General features: G+C 41.1%; 3 protein-coding genes and 1 non-coding gene across 6 annotated transcripts in view; 3 read left to right on the top strand and 1 right to left on the bottom strand.

Moving 5' to 3' along the window:
• Positions 1 to 1,259: 1,259 nt before the first annotated feature.
• Positions 1,260 to 3,566, top strand: Akh (Adipokinetic hormone). Its single transcript, XM_087359649.1, has 3 exons — positions 1,260 to 1,397; positions 2,242 to 2,407; positions 3,327 to 3,566. The coding sequence occupies exons 2-3, from the start codon at positions 2,243 to 2,245 to the stop codon at positions 3,372 to 3,374; spliced, it is 213 nt and encodes a 70-aa protein (XP_087215775.1). The 5' UTR covers positions 1,260 to 1,397; position 2,242; the 3' UTR covers positions 3,375 to 3,566.
• Positions 3,567 to 4,059: 493 nt separating this feature from the next.
• On the top strand, positions 4,060 to 4,131 carry TRNAH-GUG (transfer RNA histidin (anticodon GUG)). Its single transcript has one exon. It is a non-coding gene; the product is annotated as a tRNA-His (tRNA).
• Positions 4,132 to 4,403: 272 nt separating this feature from the next.
• LOC110841344 (hexosaminidase D) overlaps positions 4,404 to 17,424 on the top strand; it is a 97,329-nt gene continuing 84,308 nt past the window's right edge. Inside the window, exon 1 of the mRNA XM_022086808.2 lies at positions 4,404 to 4,590. The gene's annotated coding sequence lies outside the window, so the exon portion shown is untranslated. The remainder of the gene's footprint in view (positions 4,591 to 17,424) is intronic.
• On the bottom strand, positions 12,062 to 16,627 carry LOC110841345 (uncharacterized). Of its 3 annotated transcripts, none has more exons than XM_022086810.2 (4): positions 16,466 to 16,627; positions 15,924 to 16,290; positions 14,378 to 14,654; positions 12,062 to 13,810 (listed from the first exon to the last, which is right to left on the bottom strand). In XM_022086810.2, exons 2-4 carry the CDS (start codon positions 16,195 to 16,197, stop codon positions 12,463 to 12,465), a joined length of 1,899 nt encoding a protein of 632 aa, XP_021942502.2. In that variant the 5' UTR covers positions 16,198 to 16,290; positions 16,466 to 16,627; the 3' UTR covers positions 12,062 to 12,462. The 3 variants fall into 3 exon arrangements, with proteins under 3 accessions (XP_021942502.2, XP_087215774.1, XP_021942503.2); XM_087359648.1 differs by having other exon boundaries at positions 16,415 to 16,627; XM_022086811.2 differs by lacking the exon at positions 15,924 to 16,290 and having other exon boundaries at positions 16,466 to 16,625.

Genomic DNA, 17,424 nt, shown 5'->3' on the forward strand with positions numbered 1-17,424 from the left:
AGTCTTTTAGTTGTTAATGGGGAGAGACGCAAGGGCATTCTGAGTTAATAGAAAGTTCTTTACATCTAATTTAAATGTATAATTACATTCTAACTGAATGGCCTTGTCTCCTACACTTGTGTACAAAGAAACCAACAAAATGATTTCCTCATTATAATTCGTCGTACGTTTATGTTTTCGATGGTCACAGGTTAAATTTTTGGTGGATAACTGGTTTCTTTTAAACGAAGCTTTGGCTACTGAATTATTATGGCTGGGGATTCCCCACATATTGTCGTCCTATTTACCCAGTCACTTAGCGCGCAGAAATGCATATAGGCTTCCAAAGTTTTTGTCCGATATTAACCACGATAGTAATGTCCTCAGAGTGTAATAAAACTCCCTAATATCAAATTTAATGAAAATCCGTTCGACTGTTCTCGAGACGTTACGTACGGATGCATGGCACAGTTAATAAGCGCATTTTTCTTCGCTGATTTTAGTTTTTAATGAGGCATGTAACATGTGAAATGACCTAACACAAGAAAAGTGGTAAATTTTCGTATATAAGACTGAGAACACTGTATTGGGAGAGAAATTTTTAAATAATTTCTCGTGTCTATTAGCAGCTTTAGATTGTTTATGAATTATAAGTACCTATACACGCCCTCTCTCGGGAAATTTTGGGATGGTTCACGGGGGGGGGGGGGGGGGGCTAATATTATTTGCTTTGAACTTTAAAAGATTAAAAAAAAATTTAAAGCACTGCATGGGTAGGTTTTTCCTGCTCGTATTCTTGGTCTCTGAAACATTGGACATCTCTGCAGTAAGAGGCTCTTCAATGTAATATGTAATCGCGAATGGTACAAAATTGTTACCGCTTAAGTATTACGTTTTAAGCAAATAGTTCATGAGAAATAACATTTCTTAAAGATAAGCATCGAGTAATGTGTGAAAGTGTTTGCTATAGTAAGTTAGTTGCATTCTTAATAACTTTCTCTGTGGTTTCAGTAAATTTCACTCAAACCTCGTTGCTCGCGATTGGTTAAGAATGGACGCGTAATTGGAATTGAAAACTCCTCATTTAGACGCTGCTTCGGAAACCATAGAAACGCAACAAATTGTGTTTCTTAATTGGCCGGATATCGGGCGATTTGAGTCTGTCTGTGGGCGCATTGTAAGACCCACGCATCGGTATCAGAAATACAGTGTTTGAAGAGGAATTTCAGGTTCTACGCGACTCCTCTAAGACGTCACAATTAAGTATAAAAGATGACTTTTTGATCGTCTTCTCCAACACTTGAATTAGCCATCGGAAGAGAAGGACTTGGGTAGCTACAGCCAAAACAACGGGACTTAACCTATCGATAAGATCTGCTTCATAAGTTCTTCATTTCAATCATCAAACAAGATAAGAAGTAAGTTAACAAGAATTGTGTTCATTAATTGTAAAGATTTTGGAACCTAACGTTTTAATTCTAATGTTATCTTGGCAGATCAAATTTGTTAAACACCAATTTCCTTAAACACTTAATTAATACACCACTCTGACGTATCATCGATGACACGTAATAATAATAGCTGTTTAAACAGTGCAAAGCGCATACTAAAATTTGTATGTAAAAATTCGAGAACGGTATCGATATTTTAAACTTGAGATTTTTTAAAATTTATCGTCTTATTCCAGTTTTCGTAAGATAGAACAGTAATGCACGCTTTTTGCATCGGAAATAAATACTAAGTATGAGGAATGCGCCAGAAGAATTCTAAGTTGTTTTTAGACAAACCGTATAGTCCACTGAAATTCTTTATTTGATGTCTCGAATTTTATATGATCTTATTTAATGCGTTATCAACGCGTGTGTGGATGAATAAGGCCTATCTTTATAAAGGTTTACAAACATCGTAATCAGTAAGTAGCAATGCCATAACATCTTAAATAAAAAAAAGAATTTATTTTACTTTAATCAAATTCAGTCTCCAAAAACGAATCTTTTCTATTATTTGCTTTCGTGGTGGTTGTAAATATTTTGACCACTTTATTAATTAAATCGCATGTGGTTGTCTAACAGCAGTTTAACTCAGCGATATCGCGTTTAACTGTATCTGTCCTCTGAGTTCTTCCTGATTTAAAATTCATATAACTATGTCAGATCTGAATGAAATATAATCTCGATGTTTGAGACAGGGTTGTTGAACAAATAACCTGTGAATTATTCGTCAACATAGCGTGATATTAAGTTCTTTACTCACTTGTTTCAGAATGAGTTGCATCGCGAAAACCATCTTCGTAATGGTTGCACTAATTTTCGTGTTTTGTGAGGCGCAGGTGAATTTTACACCCAACTGGGGAAAGAGGTCAGGACTCCAGGATGCTCCATGTAAGGCTTCTACAGAAGCCGCCATGTACATCTACAAACTCATTCAGGTGATTAACTCTTTGAGGCCGAGGCTCGTATAAATATTACGTAAGAACTCAGTCCGTACCGCGAAGAAAACACCGCACTTCACCATTACAAAGATCAACTGGTTAACGCTGTTTAAGGAAATAATCGCTGTTTAATACTTTGAATCATAGTTCGTCTGATTAATATTTAAGAATTCAGTCCGTACCGCGAAGAAAACACAACCCTTCGCCATTACAAAGATTAACTGGTAAACGCTGTTTAAGGAAATAATCGCGGTTTGCACTGAGGAACGTACGAAACCCATAAATACAAAGTCATGAGTTATTAGTTGTTAAGGGTTTTTTTAAAGGGTTAAGAACGTAATGTTATTTCATATTTATACACTTTAGAATATGAAATTTTAATTAAATGTTTACGTTTAGGGCATTATATAACGCGAAATGCAACTTTCTCCTTGATCTGGTGAACGTAATTTATGACTCATTACAGACAGGTTAGTGGAATTTCATGGGTTACACACATTACTAATTACCAATTAACGCTGTGGTAGCTGATCCCAAAGATTTAACATCGCTGTACCTAATACTGCAAGTGACTCGATTCTGTGTTACTTCCGTCCACCTCGGGTTGTCACAACTTGTTTCCATGAGACGCATTTTAATATTATCATATCTCTTTCTCGGACTTCCATTTTAATATTATTCTTACATTTATGCTTGCGTCTCACGAAGTGCTCTAAGTCTCTGGCTTGTGACACGTTAATTTCTTTTCAATGAGAAATTATTAACCCTACGCCCATACCCCACCTTCTGCTGCCTGCCCTCGTTTCTGTTATGAACTTTTTTTAAGAATATTTTATCGTGATTTGTGATAATTTTAATTAAAAACAATTTTTTTGTGTTTTAATGCTGGAATTTCATGCATTCTCTTTCTTTCCAGAATGAAGCACAGAAACTGTTGGACTGTGAGAAATTCGGATCAAATTAATTTATGTTAAAGAGTATGTTAATTTAATTGTCTTGCTAACTGTAAAATAACAAAGCTTCTATCCCACAACGTTTACCTGAGCATTTACCTTCAACTGTTTTTTTTTTTTGTTTTTTTTAGTTTCAGTGTAGTTGAAATGTTATTTTGTGTCTGGGTTGTTTATTGTAATCTGTAATAAACATTTCATCAGCATCCCAAATGAAATATTTTATTTACCTTATTTAAATATTTTTGCTGGATCACAGATGAAGGATCTAATTAGGATCGAGAGTAAGAGATTTGTGGTGATTGGTCAGAGTAATCTCACACCTCGTGGGGCGGTGATAGATCAGTGTGGAGAAAAGGTGAAATGACAGGGAAAATCGAAAAACTTGGAGAAAAACCTGATTCATTCCCACTTTTCCACGAAGTCGTGAACCCGGGTCTCCGCTGTGAGAATTAACACTTACAAATCTCCATATCACAAAGTAATTTTGTCTGCTGTGAAGTCAAGTGACTTGACAATCTATTGTTCTAAATAACTGCAAATCTTTAAGACAGGTTTCGAATATAACTCTCTTTGTTTCTAGAGACCACTGAGTCATGGACTTTGTACTCCAATTTCACTGCTTCAGTGAACACAGATCAGCATTACCTGATGCTACTAGTAGTTTGTAAAAAGTATCTTTATTATGTTCCACCTGTAGCCGTGATCGTCTAGTGGTTAGGACATTGCGTTGTGGCCGCAATAACCCAGGTTCGAATCCTGGTCACGGCAAAGTGGTTACATTTTTATTTTTGCTGGTTTTGGTAATGCTATTTTACAGTAATTGAGTAGAGTAGTAATGTGTGGGGCAGAATAATTTTAAAAAAATGTATTAATTCATAGATAAATTATATTAAGTAATTGCCAACAAATGGCCAAACTCCATGAAAGCTAAATGACGATGCTAATCGATAGTTAGAGGTTAGAATGCGAATCGAGTTTTCCAGAATCGATTGACAGTCGAAGTTTAGAGTCGAATGCGGAGTGGACAATGGAGGTGTGTTGGTGCTATCTGTGATGTACGTGGTCTTGTGCAACGTTTTTAGTGTGGTAGAGAGTGATTTTTCTAGAGCAGTGATATAAATATTGATTCTAAAGTTGTGATAGATATTAATAACAAGCTTGAAGTGAGAATAGAAGAGGACAAGTTTGCCTATTGCGAAGAATGTTGTTAGCCACGAGGTGTAATTGGTAAGTGGATACACTTAAAGTTTTATTTAAGTAGTACTTTAAGAAGTGACGAGTTGTTTTCTAACGAGGTGAAGTGGAAACTTTGAAGCAGTACGCACACCACAACAAAGGCCTAAGATTCAATAGTGTTCCATACGCAGTTTAATGTACGCTCTTAAACACCCCAATCCAGCGTAGGGAATACGTTCGTAGAGAGGACGTAGGACGAACTTAATATTCCATGCGATTAATGGGGACATGGCGACGCGATAGAGGAAATTCTCCCGTCTGAGTTCTAATAACCTGAAGATTAAAATATACAAAACAATTCTGCCTGTTGTTTTCTATGGGTACGAAACATGGTCCCTCACTCATGTTGAGGAAGATATTTGGGCCTAGGAGAGAAGACGATGGGGTCTGGAGAAAACTGCATAATGACGAACTTAAAAATCTGTACACCTCCCCCAATATTGTCGGGGTGATTAAGTCGAGAAGAATGAGATGGGCTGGGCATGTAGCGAGCATGGATGGGACAAGAAGTGTGCACCGGGTATTGGTCGGGAAGCCTGAGGGGAAGAGACCGCTGAGGAGACCTAGACGTAGATGGGAGGATAATGTCAGGCGGGATCTAAGGGAGATAGGAGTTGAAGGAGATTGGATTTTGTTGGCCCAGGACAGGGTCCGGTAGAGGGCTTTGGTTAATTCGGTGATGAACTTTTGGGTTCCGTAAGCCATCTAGTTAGTTAGTTAGTGGAAATTCAAAGGTAATCAATTAAAATATAATAGATATACTATAATGATATTTAATTGTAAACAAACTGTATAATATTGCAAAATGTAGCCTGTAAGTTAAATGTTAAAGTAAAATATCAACAGAAAGTTTAAACATAAACGGAATAATAGACCAACTTATCTAAAATATATTTAATTTCTTCATTTGCACTTTTACAATGCGAGACCGCGGGTTACATGCAGTTTTGTGAGACGAAGAGAGATGAAAGACGCGGGGTGGTGGGGGGGGAGAAGATGAAATTGCGTAATGACAACTGGACTGAATATTTACACACTTAAATATGCTGAATTAAAAAACATTGTTTTCACTAATACATACGCAAAAGCTAAACTTAGGACACAGCACCAGCAAGCCGACGCCTAGCGACCCCTATCGCCTCAACGCCGACACAAGATTCCATCCTTGTGAACATGACCCCCAAGGCAACAACAAAAATACAATATTGAAAATGTGACGCTGAGATTCATGACACCAGCCGTCTCGACGCCTTCATTAAACGGTACATTTAGCGTACGCTAACCGGGAATGAGATCTTGGAAAACGGACGCCCATTGTCGAAACACCATCTCATGATATTTAGCTCAAGTTAGCCTCGAGGCGTCGTTGATCATGAATGTAAGAAATCGATGCCGATTGGAGCAACGTCTAAAGAATTGCAGCCAAATTACAGATGTAAATAAATTAAATGAACGCATAGACACATTTTACATGATTCTGGCAAACCGACGTCGGGCAACAAGACGGAATTGGTACAGACCTGCACGGATCGTAGAGCGTTGGTTTAGGTAAGGTTAGGGTATTTAGGCTAAGTTACGTTAGGTTGTGTGGCGTTGGCTTGGGTTAGGTTAGGTTGGGTTGGAGCGCCGTCTTTGGTAACATTTCGACCTTCGAAAGACTCGCTACCTTTAGCGTCGATTGTCTAGTATTATTAAGAACGTCATACCATAGTTATATGCGTCTTCTGGCGTCTTTGATGACGTCACTAGGCGTCGCGACGCTCGGGGTCGATTTCGTACTTGAGTATTCATTGTCATCTAGGAACTTCTGTGCGTCAATTTTCGGTTATTTACAGGCGTCGCGAGGATAGGCGTCGCGACGCCGGGCGTCGATTTTCTAAAGTAGCTCCGAATGGTATTCTAAGTGTCTGAGAATGTTTCCAGCGTTTTTGCGGTGGAAGTCGTCGCGACGCTCGGCGTCGGTTTTCTGGTATGTATCCAATATCATCAGGAGACTTGTCCGCTGTGATTTTGGCGTCTCTCGAGGGCGTCGTGATGTTCGGCGTCGATTCACTAACTTCCTTACCAGTGATGTTACAAGGCCTCCATCTATCTTTCTGAGGTTGGGTTACGTTAGGTTAGGTTAGGTTGTGTTAGGATAGGTTGTGTTAGGTTAGGTTAGGTTAGTTTGGGTTAGGTTAGGTTAGGTTAGGTTGTGTTAGGTTAGGTTGTGTTAGGTTAGGTTAGGTTGTGTTAGGTTAGGTTAGCTTAGGTTAGGCTGGGTTGGTTCTTCGAAAGCGTCGCTACCTTTAGCGTCGGTTGTCTAGTATTATTAAGAACGTCATACCATAGTTATACGCGTCTTATGGCGTCTTTTGATGACGTCACTAGGCGTCGCGACGCTCCGCGTCGGTTTTGTACTTGAGTATTCATTGTCATCTAGGAACTTCTGTGCGTCAATTTTCGGTTATTTACAGGCGTCGCGAGGATAGGCGTCGCGACGCTGGGCGTCGATTTTCTACAGTAGCTCCGAATTGTATTCTAAGTGTCTGAGAATGTTTCCAGCGTTTTTGCGGTGGAAGTCGTCGCGACGCTCGGCGTCGGTTTTCTGGTATGTATCCAATATCATCAGGAGACTTGTCCGCTGTGATTTTGGCGTCTCTCGAGGGCGTCGTGATGTTCGGCGTCGATTCACTAACTTCCTTACCAGTGATGTTACAAGGCCTCCATCTATCTTTCTGAGGTTGGGTTAGGTTAGGTTAGGTTAGGTTGTGTTAGGTTAGGTTAGGTTAGGTTAGGTTAGGTTGGGTTAGGTTAGGTTAGGTTGTGTTAGGTTAGGTTAGGTTAGGTTGGGTTAGGTTGGGTTAGGTTAGGTTAGGTTGTGTTAGGTTAGGTTAGGTTAGGTTGTGTTAGGTTAGGTTATTTTAGGTTAGGTTAGGTTGGGTTAGGTTGGGTTAGGTTAGGTTAGGTTGTGTTAGGTTAGGTTAGGTTAGGTTGTGTTAGCTTAGGTTAGGTTGTGTTGGTTCTTCGAAAGCGTCGCTACCTTTAGCGTCGATTGTCTAGTATTATTAAGAACGTCATACCATAGTTATATGCGTCTTCTGGCGTCTTTTGATGACGTCACTAGGCATCGCGACGCTAGGCGTCGGTTTTTACCTGAGTATTCATTGTCATCTAGGAACTTCTGTGCGTCAATTTTCGGTTATTTACAGGCGTCGCGAGGATAGGCGTCGGGACGCCGGGCGTCGATTTTCTAAAGTAGCTCCGAATGGTATTCTAAGTGTCTGAGAATGTTTCCAGCGTTTTTGCGGTGGCGGTCGTCGCGACGCTCGGCGTCGGTTTTCTGGTATGTATCCAATATCATCAGGAGACTTGTCCGCTGTGATTTTGCGTCTCTCGAGGGCGTCGTGATGTTCGGCGTCGATTCACTAACTTCCTTACCAGTGATGTTACAAGGCCTCCATCTATCTTTCTGAGGTTGGGTTACGTTAGGTTAGGTTAGGTTGTGTTAGGATAGGTTGTGTTAGGTTAGGTTAGGTTAGGTTAGTTTGGGTTAGGTTAGGTTAGGTTGAGTTAGGTTAGGTTAGGTTAGGTTAGGTTGTGTTAGGTTAGGTTAGCTTAGGTTAGGCTGGGTTGGTTCTTCGAAAGCGTCGCTACCTTTAGCGTCGATTGTCTAGTATTATTAATAACGTCATGCCATAGTTATACGCGTCTTATGGCGTCTTTTGATGACGTCACTAGGCGTCGCGACGCTCCGCGTCGGTTTTGTACTTGAGTATTCATTGTCATCTAGGAACTTCTGTTCGTCAATTTTCGGTTATTTACAGGCGTCGCGAGGATAGGCGTCGCGACGCTGGGCGTCGATTTTCTAAAGTAGCTCCGAATTGTATTCTATGTGTCTGAGAATGTTTCCAGCGTTTTTGCGGTGGAAGTCGTCGCGACGCTCGGCGTCGGTTTTCTGGTATGTATCCAATATCATCAGGAGACTTGTCCGCTGTGATTTTGGCGTCTCTCGAGGGCGTCGTGATGTTCGGCGTCGATTCACTAACTTGCTTACCAGTGATGTTACAAGGCCTCCATCTATCTTTCTGAGGTTGGGTTAGGTTAGGTTAGGTTAGGTTGTGTTAGGTTAGGTTACGTTAGGTTGGTTTAGGTTGGGTTAGGTTAGGTTAGGTTGGGTTAGGTTGGGTTAGGTTAGGTTAGGTTGTGTTAGGTTAGGTTAGGTTAGGTTGTGTTAGGTTAGGTTAGGTTAGGTTAGGATAGGTTAGGTTAGGTTAGGTTAGGATAGGTTAGGTTAGGTTAGGTTAGGTTAGGTTATGTTAGGTTAGGTTAGGTTAGGTTAGGATAGGTTAGGTTAGGTTAGGTTAGGTTAGGATAGGTTAGGTTAGGTTAGGTTAGGTTAGGTTAGGTTAGGTTAGGTTGTGTTAGCTTAGGTTAGGTTGGGGTGGTTCTTCGAAAGCGTCGCTACCTTTAGCGTCGATTGTCTAGTATTATTAAGAACGTCATACCATAGTTATATGCGTTTTCTGGCGTCTTTTGATGACGTCACTAGGCATCGCGACGCTAGGCGTCGGTTTTTACCTGAGTATTCATTGTCATCTAGGAACTTCTGTGCGTCAATTTTCGGTTATTTACAGGCGTCGCGAGGATAGGCGTCGCGACGCTGGGCGTCGATTTTCTAAAGTAGCTCCGAATGGTATTCTAAGTGTCTGAGAATGTTTCCAGCGTTTTTGCGGTGGCGGTCGTCGCGACGCTCGGCGTCGGTTTTCTGGTATGTATCCAATATCATCAGGAGACTTGTCCGCTGTGGTTTTGGCGTCTCTCGAGGGCGTCGTGATGTTCGGCGTCGATTCACTAACTTCCTTACCAGTGATGTTACAAGGCCTCCATCTATCTTTCTGAGGTTGGGTTAGGTTAGGTTAGGTTGGGTTAGGTTGGGTTAGGTTAGGTTAGGTTAGGTTGGGTTAGGTTGGGTTAGGTTAGGTTAGGTTGTGTTAGGTTAGGTTAGGTTAGGTTGTGTTAGCTTAGGTTAGGTTGGGTTGGTTCTTCGAAAGCGTCGCTACCTTTAGCGTCGGTTGTCTAGTATTATTCCGAACGTCATACCATAGGTATATGCGTCTTCTGACGTCTTTTGATGACGTCACTAGGCGTCGCGACGCTCGGCGTCGGTTTTTACTTGAGTATTTATTGTCATCTAGGAACTTCTGTGCGTCAATTTTCAGTTATTTACAGGCGTCGCGAGGATAGACGTCGCGACGCCGGGCGTCGATTTTCTAAAGTAGCTCCGAATTGTATTCTAAGTGTCTGAGAATGTTTCCAGCGTTTTTGCGGTGGCGGTCGTCGCGACGCTCGGCGTCGGTTTTCTGGTATGTATCCAATATCATCAGGAGACTTGTCCGCTGTGGTTTTGGCGTCTCTCGAGGGCGTCGTGATGTTCGGCGTCGATTCACTAACTTCCTCACCAGTGATGTTACAATTTCTCCATCTATCTTTCTGACGTTGGGTTAGGTTAGGTTAGGTTAGGTTAGTTTGGGTTAGGTTAGGTTAGGTTGGGTTAGGTTAGGTTAGGTTAGGTTAGGTTGGGTTAGGTTAGCTTAGGTTAGGTTGGGTTGGTTCTTCGAAAGCGTCGCTTCCTTTAGCGTCGATTGTCTAGTATTATTCCGAACGTCATACCATAGTTATATGCGTCTTCTGGCGTCTTTTGATGACGTCACTAGGCGTCGCGACGCTCGGCGTCGGTTTTGTACTTGAGTATTCATTGTCATCTAGGAACTTCTGTACTGTCAATTTTCAGTTGTTTGCAGGCTATGCGAGAATAGGCGCCGCGACGCCGGGCGTCTATTTTCTGAAGTCGCCCGAATGGTATTCTAAGGTTCTGAGGAATATTTCTGTGTTCCTGTGTTGTCGTCCCTTGCGACAGGCGTCGCTACGCTTGGCGTCTGGTTTCTGGTGACGTCTCCAGTTTCATCAGGGGAGTTATCAGCTTTAAATTTGGCGTATCTTCAGGGTGACGCGTTGTTCGTCTTCGCTATGCTTGGCGTCTTTTCTCTAAGATCGTGCCCAGTGATGTTGCAACGTTTCCTGTCGTGTTTCAGGCGTTAAAACTCTGAACGTCACTATGCCAAAGATTGCGATGCCTCTGATAGGCGCAAGTTGACGTCTTTCAAGTCTTATGTTGACCTTGAGTACTAAGGTATAGAACCGACGCGTATCGTCTCGAAACCCTTTTTCGCTACGCATTGACAAGACGCCAGAAATGTGACTAATGACGTCATAGTATATTTGGGAGTGATGCCAGGAAGTCGCCGCCAGTCGTCGCGTCGCCTTATATCGGGGCGTCGTTAAATGACCGAATTTGATCGTCTCGATGTGTCTCGTCGCAACGCCAGTGGACGACGCGACTTCTTGGAAGGACTCATTTTTTTTACTGTGTTTCATTTTTCCATCGTGCTAGTTTCCGAGGTACGAGAAAGCCTTTAGCGGGAATTGAACTCAGGTCACTTTTTGTTGAGTTTTGTCTCCCTGTTACCTTCATTAAAGGTGAGTGCCAAGTTTCGTTTAAATAAATTTATAATTTTTCGAGCATAATCGAACAAAAGCATAAACTGTCGGTTTCTACTTCTATCTAATCGAATGCAATTCAGGCCACTCCACGAGTAACATAATCTTATACAATCATCGAGAAACAGTCGCCCCCACAAAATTCTGTGTCACTGAGTTATAATTTTTCGTATGAGTACAGAAACGCGGGATGATTTATGGCCAGACGAAGAGGATTATTGATCACTCTGATGTCAACATCTACTGATTCACTGTTTACACTGACATGATGCATTGCTTTGTCCACTTCTAAAGGGACCGTCTCTTCAGTAATTAGAACAATCAAACTGCTATCCTTTCTCCCATTCCTTCTTTGCGACAGAATGTCTGTCCTGTTTTTAAATTAAAAAGGGAACTATATTTGGCACTGTTCTGCGCTTGATTTCCGTTTTCCCCACCGCGAGTAACTAACTGGAATGCGAAACACGTGATTAAAGCAACAAAGTAACTTCATAGAACATGGAAACTCTTTAGAAGATGATAGTTGCTTATCTTGTAAGAGAAATAAATACATGGAATTAGAATTGAAAATTCCAGTCCTGGTTTCTCTCCTTTCTGATGCGTTCAGTGGCTACAATTTCTCGAACATTGGGTTTGAAACCCGCCTGAAGCACGAATGTACGTTTGTGTCTTTGTTTGTTTGTTTGTGTATTATGCTGTTCTTTGTAGTTAGATGCCATTTGCCATTTTAATTAAATTATTACTTCTAGCTAGAAATATTAAATTCGGTATCGAGCATCATTCTGCATAGGGCTACTGAGATCGAAAGAGGAAAATATTGTTATATATTTTTTTAATAATAATAATAAACCAATTTCGGGTAAAACATTTTTTTTTCCCAAAACTAACATGTGGGTCATTCCACATATACAAGAAGATCATATAAATTCATAAATAACAATTTATTAACGAATTACCATAATTTATGTTGCAAACTAAATTTAAATCAATGTGACGTCAGGGATCTGAAATTCTCACGGCAGTAAAGGTCTCGACTGTAAACTGAGTCCCGACGTAAAGGTCACATGACATCACAATCCAGAAGACCGTGGTCTGTGCGATGTGACGTCATTGAAATATATACGTATCAGTTTATTGAACGTAGTACTGAAACAATGTAAATTTCTTTAAGTTTATACTCCTCAGACATGAACACAGTAATGGTAACAAAGAGTCACACGATTTAATCTTTTACAAGTTTACAGTTTAATGTTAATGTCAGTCTGACCTCCTTCTTAGCCGTCTTTTAGAAACTTTTCTATATGAAGAAATGTAGTTATTCTGTCAGGACGATTCACTACGAGGTCCACTAGGTACATTGACCTGAGATTTTTGTTTGAGTAGATGAACACTGTGTTGAGGTTCGTTTTGTTTGTAAACCATAGATTGTTCTGCAAACCCTTGATCCTCCGGAGCGCTCCATACGCCACTCTCACATAACGGAATTTCGCTCACAGTCTGAGCAAATCTCACCCGAGTTGCCTTCCTGATGTTCACCGAAAAATTTCTCTCATTTATTGCCACTAAAGATTCTTGAGTATCACCGCGTGTTATTGATAATTCGCCGCTACTATCACCAGTCAAATCATCACTTACTTGTAGATCCTTTTCGGCAAGTGTTTCTTCAACGAACACTGGAAGCCGTGATCCCCGACTTACAATTTGTTGTAAAATTTGGTTGGAGACCTTCTTAGTCGGCGTTGAAACTATTAAAGCGACGTCACAGAACTGGCATAGAAATCTTGGTTCAACCGTCCAGCACTGTTCCTTACCCCCCGCTGTACCTATATCATCAGCTCCTGTCTCATTTATGTAATAGCTGCCCTCTAATCTGTCATCAATAAATCTCAAGTGGAGACCTTCAGATGTAGCGAAAAGAACAGGTGTCCTGTAATGAGCTATCCTTGTATACTTTTCCTTCTTGGTTTGATTTATTTTTCTTGAAGCCTGCTTCATTTTTTGGATGTTAAGTCCTTGATCTGATAGCTGCTCTCTTTTCTCGACACAAGCAGATATAGATCTAGGATTTTCCAATTGGACAACAGCATTATTTCTACAGCAACAACAGCAAAACATGTGTTCACACTTTTTACGTACCTCTTTGTGAACAGCTATTACAACTATGGGTATCAGAACTGTGAACTTATATCGAAACCAAACTAACACACAATCGTATGTCCCGGTCGGGACTGGTGTCAGTTCTGTTAATGAACTGTTCCTTGGCGCTGAGCTATCTTGAAGGGCTGGAACTGCTGTTAGGGAGTATATGTTGACACACAATACGTGAGGAACGATTAGAATGGTATAAAGAAAGAGCAGTATGGAACTCAAGAAATAAAACTTCACTTCTTCCCACGATAAGGACCCAGGACTTCCCAACCAGTCACTCCACGACGTCTGGTATGAAGAAGGATAAATTAGCGTATTAGAATTGCCAATTCCTTGACTTCTCTGGATGGCCGCCTCTTCGAGTTTTTGTTGACGTCGTCTGGCATAAATAATATGACGGATAATTACAGTGGTGATTACTAAGATGGTTATCCAGGGAAGTACGTGTCCTAGTAACAGCAGTGACAAGGGGTAGAGAAGGTCTTCGGAGCCCTCTGACGTTGGTACGATCCAACACGAATATCTGAAAACGAATCACGAAGACTTAGCCCGCTGTTTGTACAGAATGTCGAGAAGTCGATGTTGGATTGTGACGCCGTGTGGACTTGTACGTCGGTATCATTTGAACCTGAAGATGGATGCATTAAATTCCTCCGAAACTTTGGCATTTTAAGTGAAGGGCTTTGGCGAAAACATAAATTATTGCTTTCTTTGTTTTGGATATTATCAAATATGTTACTTTAAAATCTTGGTACCTTAAGAAATCGCTACGTTTCGAACAAATGGAAATTTCTCAGTATTCAGGTAGAAAAATGACGACGTAAGAAGTTTTACCCTTCGAAAAGTAGTGATATTCTAAGGATTTAAGATGTTTTAAGATTATGTATGAAGTCCGTTTGTATCTTCTTGTAAGTCAATACGATGTCACAACCCAGAAGAACATCATTTGCATTTCCACAGCCGTCAGAACTTGAAGTTCCGGGTTAGATAAAAGGCGGTGAATTTATTGGTTAACTAAGCGTATTATTATCTTCTCAAATGGGACACATGGAGTTGGTAAACAACATGAGCATGAGACTGAAGCACCAACCTGTCGGGAAAGGGTCGCACGTCCACAATATGTGACGTCACGGCGATTGGAGCGACGAGGGCAGTGCCGTACAGCCACATGAGCGCCGGGAGGAATCTTATGACGCAATTTCTCGGGTCGCTTTTAGGATTTTCCCCTCGACGGAGCATGATGGCCCGATCCACAACTAGTGCCGCCATCGCCACGCTTTGGATCGCCGTCGTCCATTGCGTCAGGGTCGCGTTCACACGACAAGCCAGTGACATTATTGAACCGTACTTAGGTGGTATTTCCAGATCTGCAAAAGTGGTCAGGAACATCTGTTACAACGACAGGGAATGTACCTGGTTAGATGCCTATTCGACGCCAAGTGACCTTTGTCATTCCACAGCCTACGAATGGAAAAATTATACCATCTGCCAGGAGCAAGTGATAATCAGAATGATTACCCCTAGGACGTCTATCTTCTGGGATGCTGCACCGTGTTGATCCACAGATCACCGATGCTTGAGAGATGCTACCTTCATCATTACAGCAGTGAGATCACTCAGAGTCAGTTATCTGGCGTACGTATCTTACGACGCCCTGAGACTCGTCCTTATTACATTTGTAATCTCTTAGTGTCGTCGTCTAGCGTCACCGGTCTCCTGTGAGCTTTATGCAAAAAAATTTCTTCGGCGTCGAGACGACCGGCGTCGCTCGACGTAGAGTTGACAGCGTCGTTTAGTGTTTCATCCGCATTTTTGTGTTCACTTCATAATTCATCTTGTGTTGGCGTCGGAATTATCTGCGTCGCAATGATCCATAAAAGACATTATTTTATTTTTATTTATTTAGTGTTCTGTGTGACGACAGGTCCATATGAACAGGATCCTTCCATCCTTTTCTCGGACTGGGACCTGTTCATATACGTTCTTGGCAGATGATCCAGAAGTGGTTTGCCATTGCCTTCTTCTGTGTGTGAATGGAGTAATTGTTGGGATGCCACGGAGGAAAACTCCGTGTTGCCTAGACCACGGCCTTGCCCAACACAAGTTATAAATTCGGGCACCGCCGGGAATCGAACCCGAGACCCCAGGATTACAAGGCCAGCGTAAAATTAATTCAAAGTAGAAATTATTTTCCATGGAGCTTTGTCTTTTTAAATCGTAACGACTTAAAACAAATTATATTACACTCAAATTTATTCGTTGGGAGGCAGTTCGTGGTGATATTATTTACAGATGTTTAAATTCCCTAGTTTAATGAATGTTGGTGTGAAAATGGTAAACGTAGGAATGCTTGTTACTAGGAATTCCATACTCGAGTTCTCATCGAACACGCAACGTTGCGCACGCGAGGTTTAATGAAACTACCCTCGTCTAATTGACGGAGGTTATCATGGCAACCGTTGAAACAACACACACGTTCACAGATATTTTCAGGCGAGGCTCAAAATCCCTTAATAATAATAAATGCTCACAGATCAACACTGCTCATTACATAGAAAGACTGTGGAATTATTTGTCGAAAGTCCATACTGAGAGAAATATGTAATATTTTGGTAATGAGGTAAGGTACGACTTACGTGTAACTGTTACGAAGCCGACTGCTGCTAGCAGGTTGAGGACACATTCCAGGGCGCAAATTGCACACAAGTGGAGGAGAATTCGATTGAAGAATATTCGACGTAGCACTGGACATGTGATGATAGTTATAGCTAGAATCAGGTTGAGGCAAAGCCCGAGACTGAAGTCTAACACTAAAAAGAACCCAGGAACAACAGGTGGGACGGGCCCATCCTGAACGAGTTGAACCACCGAACCATTGTTCTTCATTATAAGCGTGTACTTCTTATCCATGATGGTTTTCTGCAGTAGAACTGACCAATCAGATGTTCATCTTTTCATTACGTCACGACACCTTGTGGTCTTGTATTTGTAAAGAACGTTTGTCTGTGGATATATTCAAGGACATTTGAATCAGAATTATAAATTTTGAAACCTACTAACAACCACATTACTTTAAACCCCTCAGGGGTTCAGAGCGTAAAATGAAATATAAGCGAAATGACTTTACCTCTGGTTTAAAATATGTTTATGGCTTCAAAACAATTTGTGACATCCTTACTTGTTTTCGTTGTGTTCACCGTGAAGCAATTCCTGGTAACCGGTATTCAGACAGAGGAATGTCACGCTCTGTTGTGAGTGCTGAATGTTTGTAACAACCCACAAGCCGTCACAGAACTGAACAGTAAAATAAGTGCCTTATGGTTGTTGTGTTTGGTCTCCATGACTACCACCGCGATCAATGCGACGCCAGTGCAAATCGACGACGACAAAACATGCGCACGACATCCGAAAAGCAAAGACTAAGTTATCGTCGTACCACCAGGGTGTAATAATACACGTCATAGGAAGTTCATAAGTTATGTATGAAGGAGACACTAAAACCATGTCAATTGTACATACAACACAAAAAGTACAGCAACATATGTTGCATTTGATGTCAAATTCTGTTAAAATTAGATTATGTTACCGAAACCTTATAATTTGTTGCAAATTTATCCTTTAAAGCTGTGTTAAATATATATATATATAAAGGGTTAACCAGTTGATCTTCGTAATGGTGAAGTGAGGTGTTTACTTCGCGGTACGGACTGAGTTCTTACGTAATATTTAGACGATCTTTGGCTTCAAAGGGTTAACCAGTTGATCTTTGTAATGGTGAAGTGAGGTGTTTACTTCGCGGTACGGACTGAGTTCTTAAATATTATTTAGATGAGCTTCGGCTTCGAAGGGTTGATATTATGTATAATAATTTTTATTTTAATGTCATTAGGAGCATCAATATCATATCCGCGGTTACGATAGAAGCTGCCGCGCAGATCCACTGATTTGCTCGCGCAGTTTCTGTGTCTCGCTCAACCATTTTGACCTCAGGGAATATAAATTAAGGGCCCTCATGGTGTTTTATTTATATTTATTTAGTGTTCTGTCTGACGACAGGTCCATATGAACAGGATCCTTCCATCCTTTTCTCGGACTGGGACCTGTTCATATACGTTCTTGGCAGATGATCCAGAAGTG

Source organism: Zootermopsis nevadensis, unplaced genomic scaffold (assembly GCF_977971745.1).
Source record: "Zootermopsis nevadensis isolate Lab colony 2312 unplaced genomic scaffold, Znev_1.0 Znev_ptg000032l, whole genome shotgun sequence".
NCBI classification, from domain to species: Eukaryota; Metazoa; Arthropoda; class Insecta; order Blattodea; family Termopsidae; genus Zootermopsis; species Zootermopsis nevadensis.

Coding starts and splice junctions, on each gene's coding strand:
- LOC110841345 (XM_022086810.2), bottom strand. CDS start 16,197: ATGGATAAGAAGTACACGCTTATAATGAAGAACAATGGTTCGGTGGTT. Junction 14,655..15,923: donor CGGCTTCGTAACAGTTACAC/GTAAGTCGTACC, acceptor CCACTTTTGCAG/ATCTGGAAATACCACCTAAG. Junction 13,811..14,377: donor GTGCGACCCTTTCCCGACAG/GTTGGTGCTTCA, acceptor ATTCGTTTTCAG/ATATTCGTGTTGGATCGTAC.
- Akh (XM_087359649.1), top strand. CDS start 2,243: ATGAGTTGCATCGCGAAAACCATCTTCGTAATGGTTGCACTAATTTTC. Junction 2,408..3,326: donor ACATCTACAAACTCATTCAG/GTGATTAACTCT, acceptor CTTTCTTTCCAG/AATGAAGCACAGAAACTGTT.